Below are 22,229 nucleotides of genomic sequence, written 5' to 3' on the forward strand. Positions count from 1 at the left end.
CAAATCTGCCCTTAAAAGACAAACCTCTGCATTTTATATACATAGATGGCTTCATTTTCCTACAAAATTAGCATTTACTTCCACTGGAGAAACAAGTCGCAGTGAGAACAGCTGTATTTTTAAAATGTAAGCATGAGAGTGTGTCGGCAGGAGACGGTGGCGGCAGCGCCCAGGCCCGACTCCGGGCCCCAGGCGGGCCGCGGCCTCTGGGTGCTTCTCCCGCCCCCGCGGCGTCCGGCCGCCCAGCCGCAGGGTCGGCCTGGCCTGGCGGGGGCCTCCCCGGGCCGCGGCGGCGCCCCCTGCAGGCTGCGGCGGGCAGAGCGGGCGGAAGGAACCCGAGCCGAGCTGCCACCGTGTCCGAGCCGGAGCCGGAGCCACGGCCGCCGGAGCGTCGCGGGGCCCAGAGTCCGCGCGGAACGCCCTCCTCGTCGCCCGCCACGTCGCCGCGCCCGCCGGAGCCGCCGCGCCGCCCGCGCACACCTGAAGCGGCCGGGCCGGGCCCGCCTCGGCCCTCTGCTCGTCCTCCCCGCCCCGCACCGGCCTTCACTCTGGAGCGGCCCCGGCAGCCGCAGCAGGGGCGGCGGCGGCGGATCGAGGAGCTCTCCAGGTCGTCCCGGGAGAAGCTGCTGCAGTCCCGGGACAGGATGTTCTCCAAGTTCACCTCCATCCTGCAGCACGCCGTGGAGGCGGTAAGGCCGCGGGGCTGCGGGCGCACGACAGGCCGGGGATGGCGGCGGCCTACGTTCCCCGCCGCCGGCCCCGGGCAGAGAGAGACCGGCGGCCTCGGCCCGGCGGCCCTCGGCGTCCCCGGCCCCGCGGAGGGGCGAGGCCCGGGGCGGGCGCGGCGCGGCGCGGTCGTCGGGGCGCCGGGGGCCGCAGGCCTGGCTCTGAGCGGACCCCCTGCTCTCCTTCCTGCTCTGAGCCGGCGTGGAGCCCTTTCCCTCGCTCTAAGAGGGCAAGCGGGAGTGCCCGGGAGGACCGAGCCCTCTCGGCCCGGATTGGGGGTCGTCCGATTCCTCTGATGGGGCCAGGGGAGTCGGGGAGCACCTGGCAGGGTCTTGGGGCGCTCCCCCGGACTCCCTAACCGTTAACCTTCGCAAAAAAGTAGCCAGCGTTGCCCGAGACAAAAGAAACGGCCTAACGCTCTTTGGGTTCGTTTTGTTTTGTTTGGGGTGGCGGGGGGGGCAGGACGGGATGCTCTGGCCGGGGGGCGCAGCTCTGGCAGGGAGGCAGCCCACCCGACCCGGTTTCATAATCTAGCCAGCTTTTGCTCGTGCAGGCCCGGCGGCCGAACTCAGCTGCATCTTGATCGGTGTGAAATGCATTTGGAAGGTCTGATCGAGTGTGCTTTAGACAGTTTCCAAGCCCTCACTCAGCACCAGGACCATCTGTTTCCTTTCTTCTCTTCCTTTCCTGGACGCTTTTCGTCTTTCCTGTAATTGTACCCCGCTTTGAGGATTTCAGACACCAGCATAGGGAGACAGCACTCAAATCTCCTAACAGTACCAAAAGAGAAGTAACTCCTAAGAACATGTCTTCCTGCTGATTCAGTGATAAGGGGTCGCGTTGCTTTACTTCGGTTGTTTTTCTTTAGGCTGGCAGAATTGCCCAAATCGAAAAAGGCACCCTGTCAAGTTCAGAACAAGTGCAGTTTTGCTAGACGTGCTACTTGGCTAGTTTTTAAAATGTCATTCTTTTTCTGTGTTCAGTTTTTGGGTGACATAGCACATTCAGATCTACATAACTTTAAGGGCGGAAAACACACAATTGCAATAGAACGGTTTTTATGGCCAGATAAAAAGAAAATGGATTTTTAAAACTCAGTAGTGGAAAACTTTTGTACAGTTCTTAAGTGCTGTGTGGGAAATGTTTAAGAGTCGTTTTAGATCTGCTACAGGTTCTTGAGAAAAGGAATGTATCAAATCAGGCAAGACAGGGTTTTCCATGAATGAAGAGCCATATTACTCTTGAGGGAAATGACAGTCTTAGACTCTCAGGCCACTTTTAATTTTTCTTTCTTGCTTATACACCAGCTACAGCACCTTACTTTTAGAATTAAATTAAAATTTATAAGTGATATTTACATTTTATATTATTCCTTAACTTAAAATATCAAGAGTCATTTACTTTTTTGACACTGAATACAGCTTCATACTAAGATAATTTGGAATAAGAATTTATTACATCATTTATATTCTATACTAATTCAGGCTGATATTTACAGAAATAAGTACTTAGAAAAAGAAAGATGGCTTTCAGTGCTCTCCCAGTAAAGACTCATTTTTTTCCTAAGGCCTATGTTTTCTGTCTGCGTTATCTTCTTATAATTGTGTATGTTACTATCTCCCAAATTATCCATGTAAATTGTCTGACTCTGCCTCTGTAATATCCAGGTTGTCTGCTTTGCTGAGGTTAGTGAGAAAAAGAGTGGATTATATTCACCTGCCCCTGGGAGTTAATACACTGCATTTAGAAAAGTAATGTTTTTTTTATTTACTTAGCATTAATGTTTTCAATTATGATACTTACCAGTTTACCTTGATAGGCAGTTAAATGTAATGAAAATTTTTTGGTGTACTTTTTTTTTCCTTTTCCCTTTTCCCATTCTCTTGGAAATGAACCCATATGTAATGCTGAATAAGCCATCTTTGTGTTATTTGAAGAATATCTTTTTTCCCCCTAGCCCAAGATTGGTTTCCATTTATTCAGTTCCGTTTCTTTATTTGCTTGACTTTTTTTCTATGGCCTAATCTTACCATTCCTCAGTTCATTTCATTAGCTTTTCTCTATCCTACTTTTAATTTGCATGCCCAATTAGCATTTTCTGATATAGTAATTGCAATTATGATTATCAGGGTTCTACAGAGAAGGGAGATAATCCTGTAGACAGATGCTGACATGACCTTTTTTCAGTTGTGTCATTGTATGAATCTCTATAATGTTTTCTCAACCATTTTGGTATTATTATTTCCTAGGTTTTTTTATTCAATTGGATCCACCTTCAAATGTGTTTTTTAGGGTCAACCAGATACATATTCATTTAAATACGGTTTAGGTGTAGAGTTTTCCTTATTGTTTAATTAATGGTTTCTTCTCACTTCCTGTTAACTACTTAAAAGGATGAAATAACTAAGATATTTTCAAAGATCAGTACTTGAAGATGTGTTATTAATCTGGTAGGCCACATTTTGAGTTTAGGAGAGAAATTCACACCTTGAGCAAAAACAAAAACTGTAATGTAACTCTTGCCTCCTTTTTCAGAAATGACCATTTTCCTTCAGTATAGAAATGACTGGCTAGTAAGAGTCAGGAAATTAGTTAGTTGCCACAAGTCTGAAATCAGGCCTCTCGTGTAGTTAGTTCTGAGGTGGATCATTTTAGCCCAGCTTCTCCAAAGGATAAATAAAACACCTTCCATTAGTACAACTCAGTATTTGTTGAGGGCCTTAGTCTGTGCGAGGTAGTCTGCCAGGGACTGATATCTTGTAATTCCAGTCAGTTCCATCCTTGAAGGCAGATTTATTCCAGGAGGATAAAAGGGCAGTGTCAGGAAAGAATGTTTTATCTGTCTTAACTAGTTAATTCAAGGTAAGTCATCTTTCAGAATTTGAATGCATTATTATTTTCTTGTAAAATTATAGTTAAGATTTAATGATGATTGTTGAGACTAGCAATTCCTTAAAAATCTACTCTGCACTAGGAATTAAAATGTCAAATGAAACGCAGGTAGCGTCTTCTTAAGTGTATTCTTTTCCGACAGGTGCTCTTGAACTATCATCCTTTAGCATTGCGGCATACATTTTAGGAGCTCATCAAGAAAGCATAGTGTGAGCTCACGGTGAGGCTGCATTGATACGCAAAACAGATACCCAGGCTGAAGTATAAGCCATGCACAAGCTTGTGACCTGGCCCCTAGAGCCAGACAGAGCTTGCCTAGGCTTGCCTCTGCCCCCTGCTTCTTCACCGGACAACTCACTTAGTCTTTGTATGTTTCAGTTCCTCATTTTTGTTGTTCAGTCAGCGAGTCCTGTCCTACTCTTTGTGATCCCCTGGGCTGCAGCACAGCTGGCTTCCCTCATAGTAAAATGGAAGTAATTAGACCTATTTGATAGAATTCTGAAAATTAGAATGACAAGTACTTAATGCAGTGCCTGGCACATAGTAAGTGCTTAATAAATGTTAAACATTATTGTTATTATTTGGATAATTGTTCTGTTAATGAGTTCTGTAGGAGGAGGGGAGCAAGCAGTTAGGATTGGAAGGCTCCCTGGAGGAAGAGAGACTTGAGCCGGACTTACTGAGGCAGAGGAGATAGGAGATGGGGGCGTCAGAAAATTGCCTGGAGGAAGAAGCAGTTTAAAAGAGCGGGCATGGAATGTTGATGATACCTGTGAGGCTGCAGGCGTGCCTCTGAGAACCCTGGTTCTCATCTGAGTTATCAGTTAGGTAGGTCCTTTTGTGTGGTAGGTATTTTGGGGAAAGACCTCCAGGTTTTTAATTACCAGTGTTGCAGGTCAGTGAATGGCTCTAAGTCTTGACAAGAGTTTGTTTGGGAAAAGTCGGAGTTTATTGTGAGAATTTAAAACCACACGTGAGTGTAAACCTTGGCACCGTGCCTGGCACATAAAAGTGAAAGAAAAGTGAAGTCGCTCAGTCGTGTCCGACTCTTTGCAACCCCGTGGACTGTAGCCTACCAGGCTCCTCCGTCCATGGAATTTTCCAGGCAAGAGTACTGGAGTGGGTTGCCATACCCTTCTCCAGGGGATCTTCCTGACCCGGTGATCGAACCTGGGTCTCCCGAATTGCAGGCAGACGCTTTACCCTCTGAGCCCCCAGGGAAGCCCTGGCACATAACTACTCATAAATGGCAGCAGCTGCCCTGTGTTCACTCAGTAAACGTTACTCAGCGCTTACTATGCGCCATCACTGACTTGGAAACTGGGGGTTCGGAGATGAACAAGATGATATAATCTTTGTAAACTCGCTGAGTTCACAATCTAGCGGAGGAGATGGCTAACTCAACAGTCACCAACACGGGCTCAGGGCTGGGAGAGAGGGAGCCGGCAGCCAGGGAGATGGTGCCGCAAGCCTGTGTGGAAAGGACTGTGCCCTCGGCAGGAAATCTGGCCAGATTTCTCCAGGAAAGTGATAGACCCTGGAAATTCCCTTGGAAAAACTAAACAAAGCATAATATTTACACTTCAGAAACTCAGTACATTTTTTTTGAAACACCAAATTTCATTTGTGTTTGTCCCAACTGTTAATTGGGACAAAGAATTAATTGATTAATAACACTTAATACTGCATAAAGCTAGTGTGTTAAAAGGTCTATAACACAAGAGAAATTCTATATATTTTGAGGAAGATTCTACAAATAAGTAGCTGATTAAAACTGACTTTTTAATCTAAAAGTTTCAGGAAGATTATTTTCCCAAATTAATTCTTTCTTTCTTATTTCTCTAATTTTTTTCTCAGTCTCCCATGAGTTTTCTCTTTCCATGTTCCTGAAGTATAGTAACCCCAAAGATATTTAACTCCATTGTTAAGGATCTTAAAGTCTTTAAAATTTTTTCATAGCCTTCTATTTGGAAATGAGATGACTATTTACATTCTCTTAATGCAGTACTATTCAGAGTGGTGTGAATAGGCACGTATGAAAAAGCTGGCAGAAGATGTTGGTGATTGCAGAAAATTTTTCAGGTCCATTTGTTTCCTGATTACATTTCATCTTCTGGATTGAAATACTTAGGATATCTTGACCAATGTTTATAATTTACTCAGTAGTTTGGAAATTGTTTTGAAAGGTTTTGAACTTTGAGGTCTTGACGGGAGAACCAATCAAAATGGAACAAGCAGAAGTTCAGAAGTAACATGACCTCTTAGGTCATCTGTTTAGATGAATCTGTGAAAATGGAAGATTACACTGCCATGGTTGAGGTTCTCAAAATGGAAACCTATTTGCTATTAACGAAAACTGGGTCAGCTGTACTTTCTGATGAAAATTTATTGACAGTGCTAGGACTGGGAGAGCATTCTCTCTCTCTCATTCATTTTAAAGAAAATAAAATATTGTAAAGGTGCATCCAAATCTTTTTCTATCCGTTTAATACCCATTTAAAATACTTGTAAGTTTGCAATGAGATGGTTGAAGGGATATAATTTTGGCCTTAAAACTTCTGAAGTAAATTTCAAAATCAAAATGTGAGACACTTTTGACTTTGTGGAATTTAAATTGGTAGTGTCTTGTTCACATGGTCATTTTGCTAAAAATATGCACTGCCTAATCTAGGCTTAAAAAGAAAAGATTTACTTCTGTATGTCATTGAAAATAGAGAACAATTTTAATCTGATTACAGGGTTGACTTTGGTATATGTTTTAGTAGTGGTGATGTGTAACTAGTTACATAGCAGCTTTTTACTGTTTTGCATTTCAAAGTCCTAGGTACAAAGATCCCTGATTATCAATAATTTCATTTTACTGATACTTTAGTAATAGAATATTGTGTGTTTTTATTTAACTCTGTTACTTTTGAAGTCATATATAGTTACTACTTTCAGGGAAGGAGAAAAAAACCCAATACTATAATTACTAATAACACTGATAAATGTGTTTTTCCTCTTTCTTAATAAATCATTTTACTTTCTTGGATTTGACATTGTTTTTGTTTCTCCTTGATATTTGACATACAGAATCAGATTAAAGCTCATTCCTTATTAATATGCTGCTTTTGCATCATTAGTAGAAAAATACAGTTATACTTAATAAGAAACTTTTTTTTTTTTTATTAGTTGGAGGCTAATTACTTCACAACATTTCAGTGGATTTTGTCATACATTGATATGAATCAGCCATAGAATAAGAAACTTTTAATGCCGTTTTCTTAATTGTTGTGGCTTTTTGTTTGTGTTTGTGTAGCTTGCACCTTCTCTTCCTTTACAAGAAGATTTTGTTTACCACTGGAAGGCAATTACCCATTACTATATAGAGACGTCAGGTAAGAAACCATGCTGATATTAATTAAACAGAAAATCGATGAAATATTAAAATACATACAAACTACTCTTCAAAGTTATTTTGCATGAAACTTATCAGCAGTTAATTTTAATTCCTCTCATTCAAAAATACATCTGTTGAACACCTACTATGTGTAAGTGTTATTCTGGGCACTGGGCAGTATGCCACTCAAATAGACAAAAATATCTGTCCTAACAGAGCTTGTATATTGATGGTTGTTGTTTAGTTGCTAAACTGTGCTTGACTCTTTGCAACTCCATGGACTATAGCCTGCCAGGCTCCACTGTCCGTGAAATTTTCCAGGCAGGAATACTGGAGTGGGTTGCCATTTCCTTCTTCAGGGGATCTTCGTGACCCATGGATGGAACCCTGCGTCTCCTGCATTGACAGGCCGATTCTTTACGAGGGAGCCACTCGGGAAGCCCAGATATATTGATTGTATTAATCACTCTGTCATGTCCGACTCTTGCGACACCACGGACTGTAGCTTGCCAGGCTCCTCTGTCCATGGGATTCTCCAGACAAGAACACTGGAGTGGGTTGCCATTCCCTTCTCCAGGATATATTGATTAGGAGGAAGCAAACAATAGACAGGTACACATACTTTGTCAGATGATAAGTGCTAAGAAGAAAATGAAGCAGGCTGAAAGGGATGGAAGTGTTCGGGGAGTGGGGACAGAGCCATCGGAGACAGCCGGCTCTTTAAGATTAGAGAAATCCTCATTACCCCAGGTGACTTCTGAGCCGAATCTGAAGGAAGGAGGGAGCAAGCCTGGAGGTATCCAAGGGAAAAGGTCCAGGAGAGCACAGAGTGCACAGACCCTGAGGCTGCAGGGTGTAGCGCTTGGCGTCCACCGGGAACCACAGGAAGTGTGGCTGGAGCAAAGTGAACAAGGAGAGAAACAGGAGGAGACGACATCAGCGGGGGAGGGTGCAGGTTCACCCAAGGCCTTCTAAGCTGTTGCGAGGGCTTTGGCTTTTACTCTAAGATGGGGAGCCTTTAAAGGGTTTTTGAGCAGAGGTGTAACATAATCGGCTTTAAAGAGATCACTTTGGCTTCTGCAAGAAACTTAGATTGCAAGTGTGCAGAGGTGAAGTTGGTAGAACAGTTAGGGGACTGTTGCAGTGGTCTGAGCTGTGTCGATGGCTCAGGGCGTGGTGAGAAGTGATTGTACTCTGGGTGTATTTTGAAGAATGTTGTTGATGGATTGAATATTGGGTATGAAAGAAGAAGAATCAAGGATAACGCCAAGTGTTGGGGCTTAGGCAGTTGGAATAATAGAAGGAGCACTCATTGAGAATGGGGAGATTACAGGAGGAGCAGGTTTGTGAGAGCATTTTGGACTTGTTTAGTTTGAGACGCCCATTATATGTGCAGCTGGATATTGTCAAGCAGACAGTAAGAAAGAGGGATCTGGGATTTAGGGTGGAGCCATAAGCTAGACATGGAATTGAGAGTCATCAACATGCAAGTAGGATTTAAAGCCATGAGCCTGGCTGAGATCACCCGGGGATAGCTACAGACAGATGGAAGAAGAGAAGTATTCGGGAACTCAGCCCTCTTACTCAGGGTTCAGCGATTGGGACAATGAGAGTGATAGCAAGCAAAGGAGACTGTGCTTTTGCCAGTGATGCGCCACACTGCCAAGAGAGAATGGTGGCCTCGAGCTGGAAGCGGAGAGAAGGATCGGAGTGGCTAATGATGTCAAGCTGAGGAAGACTAGGAATGGGTAATTGGATTCAGCCATGAGGAGCTCATCAGTGGTCTTGATAAGAGCCCTTTTAATAGCAGGGAAGAGAGAGGAGACCTGACTGGAGGAAGTGTAAGAGACTATGGACAGAGAACATATTTGGATAGTGTGTGAAGGCCGCTGTCTTGAGGAGTGTTAGTGGAAAGGAGAGCTGAGAGACAGATCAACAGCCACAGGGAGAAGTGGCCTTGTGGGGGCAGGGGTTAATTTTTTTTTTTTTTAAGATGGAAGTTACTGCCATTTGTACTTTGGTAAGAATGAGCTAGTAGAGAAGGAAAGGTGGGCACGAGAGTCACAGGAGATAATTTCTGAGCCTTATCCCTAAGTTGGCAAGTGGGTCATGGGATCCTCGTGCATTAGTGAAGGCTTAGCCTTCGTAGGCTTGTGGACAGCTCATCCATACAATTAAGACAGGAAAAAAACATGGGTGTCAATGCAGGAAAGGAGTGGACATGGTGTGGACGTCTTTGGAAGTTATCTTCTTTGTGCTTCAGTCTCTCTTAGTGAATAGGCTGAAGAGTAAATATGGGGAAATGTGAATAAATTAGGTCAAAGTTTGGCAAAATTTTTCTATAAAGGGTCAGACGGTAAATATCTTAGGCTTTGTAGGCCATACAGTCTCTGTTGCAATATTCAATTCTGTTGTTATAGTGCAAAAGCAACCTTCCACAATACATTAAAAGAAGAGCATTCCTTTGTTCCAGTACAGCTTTGTTAAAGCAGATGGCAAGGCTGGGTTTGTTCCATGAGCTGAAGTCTGGCAACCTCTGAAATAGGAAATAGAGTAGTAGCCTTGCTCCATAGCCCTGTGGGCTCCCTTAAGGAATATAGAGGTAAACGCTAGTGGATGTGCAGATTGAACACATATTTTTTTAACTGAAAGAATACATGAAGAAAAAAAAAGAATAGTTGATTTGGCAAGCTGGTGGGTCATAGATAATTCTTTAAAAGTAAGAAATTCCTCATTTTTATGTAATAAGTGATAATCAAACTATCTATATATGCACCTTTAAGTGTAAAGTGTAATTTTGACCTTAATTTGGATGTTTAGATGGCAGATCTGTAGAAAAGTATTTTGACAGGAGCAGTCTTTTCAAAAAATGACTGTTCTTAGCCCTTGTGAGTTTTTCACCCCTCCATAGTCTTAAGGAAATGCTCTAAAGGAAGGCCTGTAAGTTCTTGCAGTAAATGATTTTTTTTGCAATCTTGTGGCAAAAGCAAGTGTATATGTTACAATAAAGTATGGGACAAAAAAGTGGATCAGGCACAGAGAGAGAAGGAAGAAGGGAGAAAACTAGGAGGCAGTGTCTGACCCTGGGCTTGAAAGGATGAGCAGTAAGCTTTGAGGTAGACAAGGAGGGCAAAGGCATTTCAGCAGAAGAAATAGCTTATGCAAAGGCACTGGGGTCTAAACATGGCTTGGGATGGTGAGAGTAGTCAGCAGAAACTAGATCTTCTGGGGAGCCGGGTTTTAATCCTGTCAAGTTGAACTTATAGTTCATTTATTTCTCAAAAAAAAAAAAAGGTCTTTTTGACTGTTTTTTCCATAAATATGTATAATCAAACCATGCTTAAATATTCATTCTTTCCTAGAATGTTTATATAAAATCTGCAGTTAAACAGGTGAAAAACACTTTTAAAAAGTAAATTTCAAAAAAAAAATATTACACACCATCTTTTATTAGCCCTAGGCTACTTAGAAGAAAATGAAGTGAGACATCATAAGTTAACATTCCTTGAATTCTTACTGTGTGCTAAAGCACTGGGCTTCATACACATTATTTCGTCGAAATCATACAGTAGCACTTACTGGTATTGATTAGCTCCATTTTACAGATGTTGGTACTGAGGCTTAAGTAGTTTGCCCAGGTCACCAGCTAAAAGCAACAGAGCCAAGACTTGAATCCAGGTTGTCCAAGTCCAGGTCTCATGCTCTTAATAACTATCCCATACTCAATCAAATTTGATATGTCCTCCTAGGAAACAAAAGTGACTCTTCTCTTTCCCTTGTTTTCTCCATAAGGCTTTAGTATTATGGTTTAGTCTGTGTGTGTATGTATATACACACATGTATAAGTGTACAGACAAAGCTTTGTGTCATCAGATACGTAGCATACCAGGATTGTATTGTACAAACTATAGCAGTACTAAGTAAAGAACAGTAGAGACATAAAAAAAACTTGTCATTCCCTAACACACCTTATATTTAAACATTTTATAACAGTAATTTATATGAGTAATTTAACCCTTATATAATAAGTTTAGGTTGGTAAAACCATGTGTTTTTACTATGTTAAAAATATTCATGAATTTTTACTTTAAAAAAATCAGTATTTTGTAAGAATTTTCCTGAGAAGCAGCTTTTACTTTGGGAACAGATATCTGCTGATGAGATGTCAGAAATTTTCAGTAGAGGGTTTTTCTTTGGGCTTTTCATGTTTTCAGATCTGGAGATGAATTGGGGGCAATTCAAGTCTTGACTTCCCATTGTTAGAAAGCAATGTTCATGCTAAGTCACTTCAGTCGTGTCTGACTCTTTGCAATTCTGTGGTCTGTAGCCCACCAGGCTCCTCTGCCCATGGCAAGACTTTTGGAGTGGATTGCCATGCCCTTCTCGAGGGGCTTTTCCTGACCCAGGGATCAAACCCATGTCTCTTAAGTCTCCTGCATTGGCAGGCAGGTTCTTTACCACTAGTGCCACTGGGGAAGCCCACAAAGCAATGTAGTAGTGATCAAAACCAAGCCTGTCCTCTCCGCATACGCTACCTTATTCAACTTAACATTGAAGGTCAACCTATTTTTATATAAAGAGACCTAAAGTTTAGAGATGGCAAGAATACACAGAACTATACAAAAAAGATCTTCACCACCCAGATGATCACGATGGTGTGATCACTCACCTAGAGCCAGACATCCTGGAATGTGAAGTCAAATGGGCCTTAGGAAGCATCACTACAAACAAAGCTAGTGGAGGTGATGGAATTCCAGTTGACCTATTTCAAATCCTAAAAGATGATGCTGTGAAAGTGCTACACTCAATATGTCAGCAAATTTGGAAAACACAGCAGTGGCCACAGGACTGGAAAAGGTCCATTTTCATTCCAATCCCAAAGAAAGGCAGTGCCAAAGAATGCTCAAACTACTGCACAATTGCACTCATCTCACATGTTACTAAAGTAATGCTCAAAATTCTCCAAGCCAGGCTTCAACAATACATGAACCGTGAACTTCCAGATGTTCAAGCTGGTTTTAGAAAAGGCAGAGGAACCAGAGATCAAATTGCCAACATCCGCTGGATCATCGAAAAAGCAAGAGAGTTCCAGAAAAACATCTATTTCTGCCTTATTGACTATGCCAAAGCCTTTGACTGTATGGATCACAACAAACTGCAGAATTCTTAGAGACGGGAATACCAGACCACCAGTCCTGCCTCTTGAGAAACCTGTACGCAGGTCAGGAAGCAACAGTTAGAACCAAACATGGAACAACAGACTGGTTCCAAATAGGAAAAGGAGTACATCAAGGCTGTATCTTGTCACCCTGCTTATTTAACTTGCATGCAGAGTACATCATGAGAAACGTTGGGCTGGATGAAGCACAAGCTGGAATCAAGATTGCCGGGAGAAATATTAATAACCTCAGATATGCAGATGACAACAACCCTTATGGCAGAAAGCAAAGAAGAACTAAAGAGCTTCTTGATGAAAGTGAAAGAGGAAAAGTGAAAAAGTTGGTGTAAAGCTCAACATTCAGAAAACTAAGATCATGGCATCCGGTTCCATCACTTCATGGCAAATAGATGGAGAAACAGTGGAAACAGTGGCAGACTTTATTTTGGGGGGCTCCAAAATCACTGCAGATGGTGACTGCAGTCATGAAATTACAAGACGCTTACTCCTTGGAAGAAAAGTTATGACCCACCTAGACAGCATATTAAAAAACAGAGACATTACTTTGCCAACAAAAGTCATTCTAGTCAAGGCTATGGTTTTTCCAATAGTCATGTATGGATGTGAGAGTTGGACTATAAAGAACTGAGTGCTGAAGCATTGATGCTTTTGAACTGTGATATTGGAGAAGACTCTTGAGAGTCCCTCGGACTGCAAGGAGATCCAACCAGTCCATCCTAAAGGAGATCAGACCTGGGTGTTCATTGGAAGGACTGATATTGAAGCTGAAACTCCAATACTTTGGCCACCTGATGCAAAGAGCTGACTCATTGGAAAAGACCCTGATACTGGGAAAGATTGAAGGCGGGAGGAGACGGGGACACAGAGGATGAGATGGTTGGATGGCATCACTGACTCAATGGGCATGAGTTTGAGTAAAGTCTGGGAATTGGTGATGGAAATGGAGGCCTGACGTGCTACAGTCCATGGGGCGCAGAGTTGGACAGAACTGAGTGACTGAACTGAACTGAAAGTTTAGATCTTCTGAACTGGCTAATTGAAATAACATTTTTAAAATTATAAATACATAAAAAGTTCTGATGTTATTTTTATTTTTTTCTGATGTTTCCATTTCCATACCCCATAAATGGTTCCTTTTCTGAATTATTATGCATGAGTATTAACTTTAGAATATCTTTCAGAATATAGATTGTGTTTGAATAAGATATAAACCTCACCCAAGTGTGAACAATTCAAACTTTTCTCTGAATAAAAACAGGGAAATACAAAGAGTATTTTAGGTGCAAATGTACGGTTTAAAAATGTTTGAATATTTGATGAGTATCTTTATTGTTTAGATGATAAAGCCCCGGTGACAGATACAAATATTCCATCTCATCTGGAACAGATGTTAGTTATCTTAGTACAAGAAGAAAATGAACGGGAATTTGGAGAGACGGGCCCATGTATGGAATATTTACTTCATCACAAGATCTTGGAAACATTATATACCTTAGGGAAAGCTGATGTAAGTTCCTAATCCACATGATGTTCTTAGGCAAGTACATGTAATATATGTTTTCATGTCTTAGAGATAAAGAAGCTGCTGAGCACTAAATTTAACTATAGAGGTACATATTAAGCATGGAAGGATTCAAGTCAGTACATGGAAAAAACAGAAAATTGTTTGTCCTGTATGAGTATGACTTTCCATAGAGATAGCAAAGCTCCCAAATCCTCTAGACAACTGGTACTTAGGCTGCTTAGAATTACAGTGTAAACATTTATAAAAATCTACTCAAGTGCAAATGCTCAGAAGCAAAGGAAATGAGAAGGATCCCATTGAATAATGGGTTACAAAAATTATTTTTCATAATCCTGAAAGAAAGAAAATGTCACTGATCATTCTGACATTAACACTTCTGATGAGTGGAACCAATTGAAGTCAGTCTCTTTGGTGGATCTTACACCTCTTTAAAAACAAAGAGGTGATCACCACGGGGCCTCCCCCAGCTCTAAAAATTGGTGCGTCTGTTCTGTGAATTTCTGTAATATATGTGAAAATCAAATAAAAAAGCCTCAAACAGATGTTTAAACACCAAATAGAATTATGAAGTCGTATTGAAGACGATTTCCTTTTAAGTCTGTAATTCTCTAATTCATTTTTAGGTTAGATTCATTCAGTTTATATTTTGTAGCTAAATATCTACTCACTAGTATCTTCCAATTCATTCCCTTCTTCCCTCCTTTTTCCTGTCCTTTGTAGAGAGAGATTATGCAACATTATATTGAGCAAATATTAATCAATTTCTGAGCAAATGTTAGTAATTATACTACTGGGAAATTTATTTTGATATTGGTGATTATAAATATTGTGTTTTATGTGAATAAGGTATTTACTATCTTCACATACTATTGTGCTTAAGATTATAGCTTATGCTATTATGCTACTTCCATATAATGTGTCTGTGGTGATGTTTTGGAAATATTTTGTGACTATTTTAAATCTGAGTCAACATAAGCAGGTTAATTTTAGAACGTATAACCTTGCTAACTCATACTCTTAATTTACAGCACGCATAATAGTCAGGTTTATCTGCCTTTCAGCAAATATTTAAAACAATTGGCATGTTATCGAAACTTATTTATTAAATATTCATTGCCTATAATAATCATAATGTAAATAATTTTGCGACTAATTTAAAATCACATTGTTAGAATAAATCACAGCCATTTATACATAGGATTCCTTTATTTACACACATGTGTTAGACTTTATTTACTCCTCCATATATATGATGAAAGGTTATTGATTACCTGTCATAAATGTAAGTGATAAGATGGTGCCTTTGCCTGGGCCAGGGCCTTTCTTTTACCCTAGCATTTAGAATATTAACAGCTTGGCGTTACCTGAACCAAACTCCAGTCGCCATGGCACATTATCACCATGCTGTTTGCCATTACATCAGCCTGTGATCTCACACACTCTTATAAATTTTATTTATAGAATACCAGTCAGTAATAATTTGGTTGAGAATTTTATTTAGACAAAGTCACTAACTGTCTAATTGCATTGATTTTTGAAGGTGTAATATATTCACATACATGTCTCTGATTTTTTTTCAAGCTTTCGAGTAAAAAGGTTTGCATTGTCTGTTTTTTTCTTGTTTGCTTTTTTCCTGTACCCAGTGTCCTCCAGGAATGAAGCAACAAGTCTTGGTGTTCTATACCAAACTTTTGGGGAAAATCCGGCAGCCGCTGCTTCCACACATTAACGTGCACAGGCCAGTGCAGGTAGTTTGTTCCCTTTACATAAAACTATTTGGTTCACTGCTTTTCGCATAGAAATAATTTTATATGATTTTTCTAAGAGTAAAAATAACATGCAAAGTAGCAAACGTTGATACTTGAGCTTTCTTGATGCATGACATTCTATTAAATGCACTTCATGTCTCTATATTTCTCTCTTAAAATTTTATACATTAATTTTACCATTGACTTACTTCCATGACATCTCAAGAAGTTTATTAAAACCTCACTAATTTTTTAGAGTAGCATATTTGAAAAACTTATTGCTAGCAGATTTATTTTGATATAGATGATTGCAAATAGTGTTCTTTCTGAAAAATGCAGTGTATTTGCATTATTTGAAAATTTAAAATATCCTGAAGGTGAATGAATGGCTGTTTAGATGTTTATTAAAAAAAAATAGCCTAAGTTTAAAATCTTGTTTTAAATTTTTTGACAGAAGTTAATTCGATTGTGTGGTGAAGTCCTTGCAACGCCAACAGAAAATGAAGAAATTCAATTTCTCTGCATTGTGTGTGCAAAGCTGAAACAAGATCCCTATTTGGTTAACTTTTTCCTGGAGGTATAGTTTACTTCTTGTCAACCTTCAAAGTATGTGTATATTAAAATTATCATAAGAATTGAATTCTCTAAATAATATTAGAAGGAATTACATTTTGTGAGTAACAGATAGCCTGTTTTACTTCCCCAGAATTATTTTCATTTAAGAGCACTGTTTTATTTTAACCCAAAATCTCCTGAGAAAAACTACTCTCAAAGAATGTGACTGAACGGCATGTAGGGAGCAGAAGAGGGGCCGGACAAACACAAAGCTACAGCTTAGGAGCACAGGTTGAAGGGCAAATCTGGAAGAGGGAAGTCATGGGAAGTTTTAAGCTATCATATTTTCAGCCAGGCTTGCTCAAGCGTGGTGTGTGGGTAACCTGACCTAGGGTAAGAGTGGCGTGTGCAGATTTGGGCAAGATGCGAAACATCACGAGTCACCTCCCCACCCTGGTGTAGCATTGAGATTGCTCTGCTAATTGGTACTGTCTTTTCCTAGCCATAGTCACCAAATTGTGGTTTACTTAAATCAGTTAATATTTGGATTTTATTTCCAGTTTTAAATTAGAAAATAACTCTTCTGTTTTTCCTGCTTTCATTTATTCTTTTTTAGCAGTAGTCATTTAGAAATATATTAGGGAAAATGTTGGGGTTTTTTAGTTTTTTAAAAAAAGGGTTTTTTTTTTAATCTTTTTTTTTTTTAGATTGAGGTGTGTTATACACTGGACAACTCAGTCTCTCTGATTCTGTGAGTTTGACAGACACATACAGTTTTATAACCACCACTACAATCAAGATAGACAGCAACTCCATCACCTTACCTCATGTCCCTTCCTGGTCATCCTGTTTCTACCTCTGCCCGTAGCAATCACTGATCTGTTTTCATCCCAAGTTTTCTCTTTTTCAAAAAGTCATAAAAATATAGTCAGCCTTTTGAGTCTGGTTTTTCTTTATTTCACTTCCATGCATTTGAGAGTCTTCTGTGAGTTTGGAAACAAACAGATACTATTTTATACCAGTATTCTGTTGTACGGATGTACTGCAGTTGTTTAGCCATTTGCCAGTTGAGGGATTTATGGGCCAGTTTGAGACAATTACAAATGAGGCCATCGTAAACATTCACAGATTTTTTGTGTGGACTTAGGTTTTCATTTCACTTGGGGAAATACCTAAGAGTAGGATTTCTGGATCATGTAGTAGTAAGTGTATATTTGCAAAACTCTTTCCAAGTGGGTTTATCATTTTGCAGCCCAGGGGCAGCGTATGAGAGCTATTGTTCCATGTCCTTGTCAGACTGGGTGTTGTCAAGTTTTTTGCTGTTGTTTTGTTTTTAAAATTTTTAGCTGTTCTAATAGATGGGTTCATTTTTTGTTTCATTTTATTGAGTAAGTAAGTCAGGATATTCTGCACTGTTACTGGAGGTAGGTAAGCACCTACCTTAACCAAGCTGCAAAATTGCATGGATTTAAATTTCTAGGTTAGTGTTAAGGACTATGAATACCTGTTTTTCATGACATATATTTTGAAAATTTGCTTCAAAATGGCTATAATAGCCTTGTGATATAAATATATCAAATATCTTGATTTGGCTCAATGTGAGATTTTTTTCTTCTCAAAGTTCGTTTTTACTTAAGTTTTCTCAGGTAACCTAAATTACTTTAGATGCATAGATTTTTTTCCATGCTTAAGCTTTAAGGAGATTTTCTCGGAATCTCTGATACTTGTTTCAGAAGTACACAGCCATAGATCAGAAACTGAAAATTTGCAGGCATATGTATGCCTGCCTGTCTTCAGAGACAGTTTACATGTAGACCTCAGTATAAACACCACCCTTCTGAATTAGTGTCATGTCTGCTGTAATCCCGCATTTTTATAACACCTACTTCTCCAAAGCCTGAGGTGGTAGGGGACTCTATTTTCTGAACTGGCTAGACTATTCGTATGCTTTTAATATTAATTTTAATGCTTTTAATGTCAGTTATTACAGTCTCCCTGGCATTAGAGTCATTTATGTGCATTTTATTTTCTCTTCCTGGTCAGTAAGCTCCTTGAGGACAAGGATTCTATTTTATTAATCTTTGGGTCCTCATAGCTTCTCTGGTATCTAGCACAATGCATAATAACTGTTTAATTAACACTTACTGAATGAATGAATCTTTTGAGGCGGGCAGCTTTATTACTAGTGTGATAGTAATAGAGCTTCCCTTGTGGCTCAGCTGGTAAAGAATCCGCCTGCATTGTGGGAGACCTGGGTTCCATCCCTGGGTTGGGAAGATTTCCTGGAGAAGAGAAAGGCTACACACTCCAGTATTCTGGCATAGAGAATTCCATGGACTGTGTAGTCACAGGGTTGCAAAGAGTCAGGCACAACTGAGTGACTTTCGCTTTCACTAGTAATAGAAGTACTTTGCATTTCTCAAGCATATATCCCTTGAAATCTAATCTCTCACTTCATTTACATCAGCCAGTAGATGCGCTTGCTAGGAGTTAAATGCAGATGATAGATAAGTTAGTAACATTCTTTGCTGTAAAGGAGTTGGTAGTCTGGTGATGAGGGAAGACTAATGTTCAAATACTGTAATCTAAGGCAGAGTGAGGCGAGTATCGTAAGAAAGACACAGAGTAAATGCCCCTAAAACTTCACAGGATGAAGAGATTACATCTGCCTTCGTCATTAGGAGGGAACATGGAAGAGGTTGTCCTTGAAATGAGCCTTGACATGTTTAGATAAGCATGGGCGAGCACAAGTAAAGGAGTGAAGATAGGACAGTCCGTGGTGTGGTTCATAGTTTAATTAGGCTATGTGGTAAGAGAAGGGACCCAGACAGATAGATTAGAATTGTCAAAGGCTTTGAATTCGTGCTTGCTTGCAGAGCTTTTTTAAAATGCAAATCCCTTGGTTTCACCTCCAGATACTTTCATTCTGCGTTTCTATCAAGCCCCACAGAAAACTGTGAGCCAGCAGTCCTGAGTTGAGAAACACTAGTTTAGGGAGTGAGTGCTGAAAGTGAAAGTGTTAGTTGCTTAGTCACATCCGACTCTTCGTGACCCCAGGATTGTTCTTCCTCTTGCCATTCTTATCCGAGATGCTACTCCCAACAACAGTATTAACATTTTAGATGGAATAAAATATTTGACATTCATAAAAACTATGATATATGCAGTTGACTTCATAGGAAATTGGGAAGTTGTTTGGAGTATTCATTTAGTTCCATAGGATTGTTTTCTTCTAATATATGTGCTGTGAGCTCAATTTCTCAATAAGATTGGTCTAAACTATACTTTTAATAGCAATAAAAGTGATTTATAATATCTGTCATGTAATTTTGGAAGTGGAACTTTGACTTTATCCAGCATTTAATGCACTTCTCTGATGAAGCATTCTGATAGGTCCTGCAGAGAAGCTGATTTATGATGAATTCTAAATTGTGTGTGTGATTTGATTTTTTTGCTCTTACGTTTAAATGGAAATCAAGAAACCTTTGCCTGGAAACTAATGATTTGCTTCAATTTAGGTTCTTTTTGTGTTTGGCTGTGTACCATGTGGGGAGGGGTTCACAATATTCCAAGCAAATCTTCGTTTTTATCCTCAAAAATACTAACAAGAATGTCCTCAGGGTATTGAGTTATATTTACAGAGTGAGGTATAAGGAAAAGTCTTAGAAAAATCATCTTAGAAACTAATTTTAGAAGAAACAGCATTAGGGCTATTTATTTTTAGTAGGCCAGTGATGAGAAAACAATTAACGGCAACTGAAACTTCTGAATCTTATGTTTTCCTCACTAACATCAGTTGTTTTCGGTAGCAGTCAAATAGTTATTACTAATATTGTTCATTGTTTACTGTCAGTGTAAAACATTTTGTAGATCCTATTCTGAAGATTATGATAAACGCCTATGCAATTTTAAGACATCTAAAGCACAGTTTGTTTAAGTTTGGGTATTTTCATTCGTCATAACACTTTTATCTGTTGTGACAGTGGCCAGGTATTGGGTGTTAATTACAGAAAAACACATTAAAACATGATTTCTGTTCTATAAGGCTTTTGACGTGAATCTTACAAAGCATGTATTCCTTTTCAGAACAAGTTTAAATCATTGGCTTCCCAAAGAGGCCCAAATGCAATTTCAGAAGATGTATTAAAAAGTCAAGATTCCTTGTCAACAGATACAGGCCAGTCCTGTCAGCCAGAGGAACCGTCGGGCGCTTCTGGAACGGAGCACACAGACTCAGAAGATGAGCCTTTTCACCAGATGGGTGACCTGTCCACGAGCTTGGAAAATCTCAGTGTCACTGCGCTGCCAGAGGCCACCGTTGTTCGTCCAAACCAGGATTACAACCTAGTGAATTCTTTGTTAAATCTTACTAGAAGTCCTGTGAGTCATCTTTTCTTTTTTCCCCCTAACATAATCACTGTTAAATGCCTAGAGAAAAAAATTCTATTTTTATTTTGGCATAAAACGTTAATCCGTTTAAGGTGAATTTTGCCAAACAACCTGAAGTATGTCTGATTCAGGCAGTGTAAGGATGCGTGTTTTTTCCCTCAGGATGGCCGAATAGCCGTGAAAGCCTGCGAGGGCTTGATGCTGTTAGTGAGCTTGCCAGAGCCAGCAGCCGCCAAGTGCCTCACGCAGAGCACGTGCTTGTGCGAACTGCTCACCGACAGGCTGGCCTCCCTGTACAAGGCCCTACCTCAGTCAGTGGACCCCTTGGATATTGAAACAGTGGAAGCGATTAACTGGGGGTAAGAGCCGCCACTGTTGTGTTTTCCTATGAAAGTGACCTCTTAAACATACACTTTTAAATCCATTTGCATTTTGCAGTGATAGACCTTTTCAGGTTTGAAAAATATAACATTGCTAGTCATGATTAAACCAGATTGTTGTTTTGAGGCTTGCTTTATGTTATCAGGAACGAATTGGCGTGGTAACAGTCTAGGTGTCACATAGTTAAGCTATTCTTTCCCTTTGTCTCTTGTAGTGATCAGTTAATACCTTAAGATTGGTAACTTTATCTGACTGTATTTAAAAAAAAAACAAACAACTTGTGTGGAACCTCACCTCCCACCTCTCTCACCTATTTCCACCAGTGTTAGGGCTACCCTCTTGATTCTCATATGAACGTAGGATTACTGCAGAACATTTGTAAGTTATTAAAAGTGTGAAAGTAGCTCAGTTGTGTCCCGATTCTTTGTGATCCCATGGACTATACAGTCCATGGAATTCTCCAGGCCAGAATACTGGAGTGGGTAACCTATCCCTTCCCCAGTGGATCTTCCCAACCCAGGAATTGAACCAGGGTCTCCTTGATTGCAGGTGATTCTTTACCCGCTGAGCCACAAGGGAAGCCTATTAAAAGTGTAAAGCAGCATAAATAAAATTACTTGTAACCCCACCACCTCTAAGAAGCCTAACATTTTTGATATCAGAACCTGTTACTCTTTGTGCATTTTTAACCCTTCTTTGGTTTTTACTTGTTTTTTCCCACTCTGTATTCTGTCAACACCTGTAGGCCAGACCCACTTCTTAACTTCACTACTGGGTAGTGTTTTAAGGAAGGAAGAGAAGCAGATCAGTCGTTTCCTTTTGCTGTCCCTCCTTTATGTTCCTTTCCTTTCATCCTAGAGGCTGAGAACTTCCAACTTTCCATTCTTGTTACTCAGTCACATTTAAGGTAGAAACATGAGGAGGTATCTTGGTGCTTTTTCTGCTGTAGCTCCATTCTCCACTTAATGAGCGAAAATTATTCACAAGTTTTATCTAAAAGGTTTTCTCTTATCTTTGGCTTTCATGTATAAAACCCTCTTCTGATTGTCATCCAGTCTCACCTGCCTAAATGTGTCATCCCGTGTGTTCATTCACGGGCCTTCATCTCCCCGTATGCACTGAATTGGGTTAATGCTTTTGAATAACTCTGTGTTCTTCTGTGTCCTGTAGCTTGGACTCATATAGTCATAAAGAAGATGCTTCAGCATTTCCTGGAAAAAGAGCCTTAATTTCATTTCTCTCCTGGTTTGATTATTGTGATCAACTCATAAAGGAAGCACAAAAGGTTTGAATACTTTTGTTGTGTAATTGATAACTTAAAAATGTAGATAACTACTGAGTGAAATTTGAATACTCAGTCTATATCCCTAAATATGTCTTAATTATCTTAGGATAGATAGCATAGTTAGTAAAATAAATAAAATGAAATAGCAAACTCTCCAAAACTATATATAT

General features: G+C 40.1%; 1 protein-coding gene across 1 annotated transcript in view; it reads left to right on the top strand.

Annotated features, from left to right (window-relative positions):
• The first annotated feature begins 473 nt into the window (after window positions 1-473).
• FHIP2A (FHF complex subunit HOOK interacting protein 2A) overlaps window positions 474-22,229 on the top strand; it is a 36,322-nt gene continuing 14,566 nt past the window's right edge. The window contains exons 1-8 of the mRNA XM_061162734.1: window positions 474-689; window positions 6,917-6,995; window positions 13,514-13,683; window positions 15,345-15,449; window positions 15,904-16,026; window positions 20,091-20,384; window positions 20,556-20,752; window positions 21,945-22,059. Of these exons, the coding sequence (XP_061018717.1) occupies window positions 645-689; window positions 6,917-6,995; window positions 13,514-13,683; window positions 15,345-15,449; window positions 15,904-16,026; window positions 20,091-20,384; window positions 20,556-20,752; window positions 21,945-22,059 (1,128 nt within the window). The 5' untranslated portion in view covers window positions 474-644. The remainder of the gene's footprint in view (window positions 690-6,916; window positions 6,996-13,513; window positions 13,684-15,344; window positions 15,450-15,903; window positions 16,027-20,090; window positions 20,385-20,555; window positions 20,753-21,944; window positions 22,060-22,229) is intronic.

The sequence above is a fragment of the Dama dama genome, chromosome 15, assembly GCF_033118175.1.
Source record: "Dama dama isolate Ldn47 chromosome 15, ASM3311817v1, whole genome shotgun sequence".
NCBI lineage: Eukaryota > Metazoa > Chordata > Mammalia > Artiodactyla > Cervidae > Dama > Dama dama.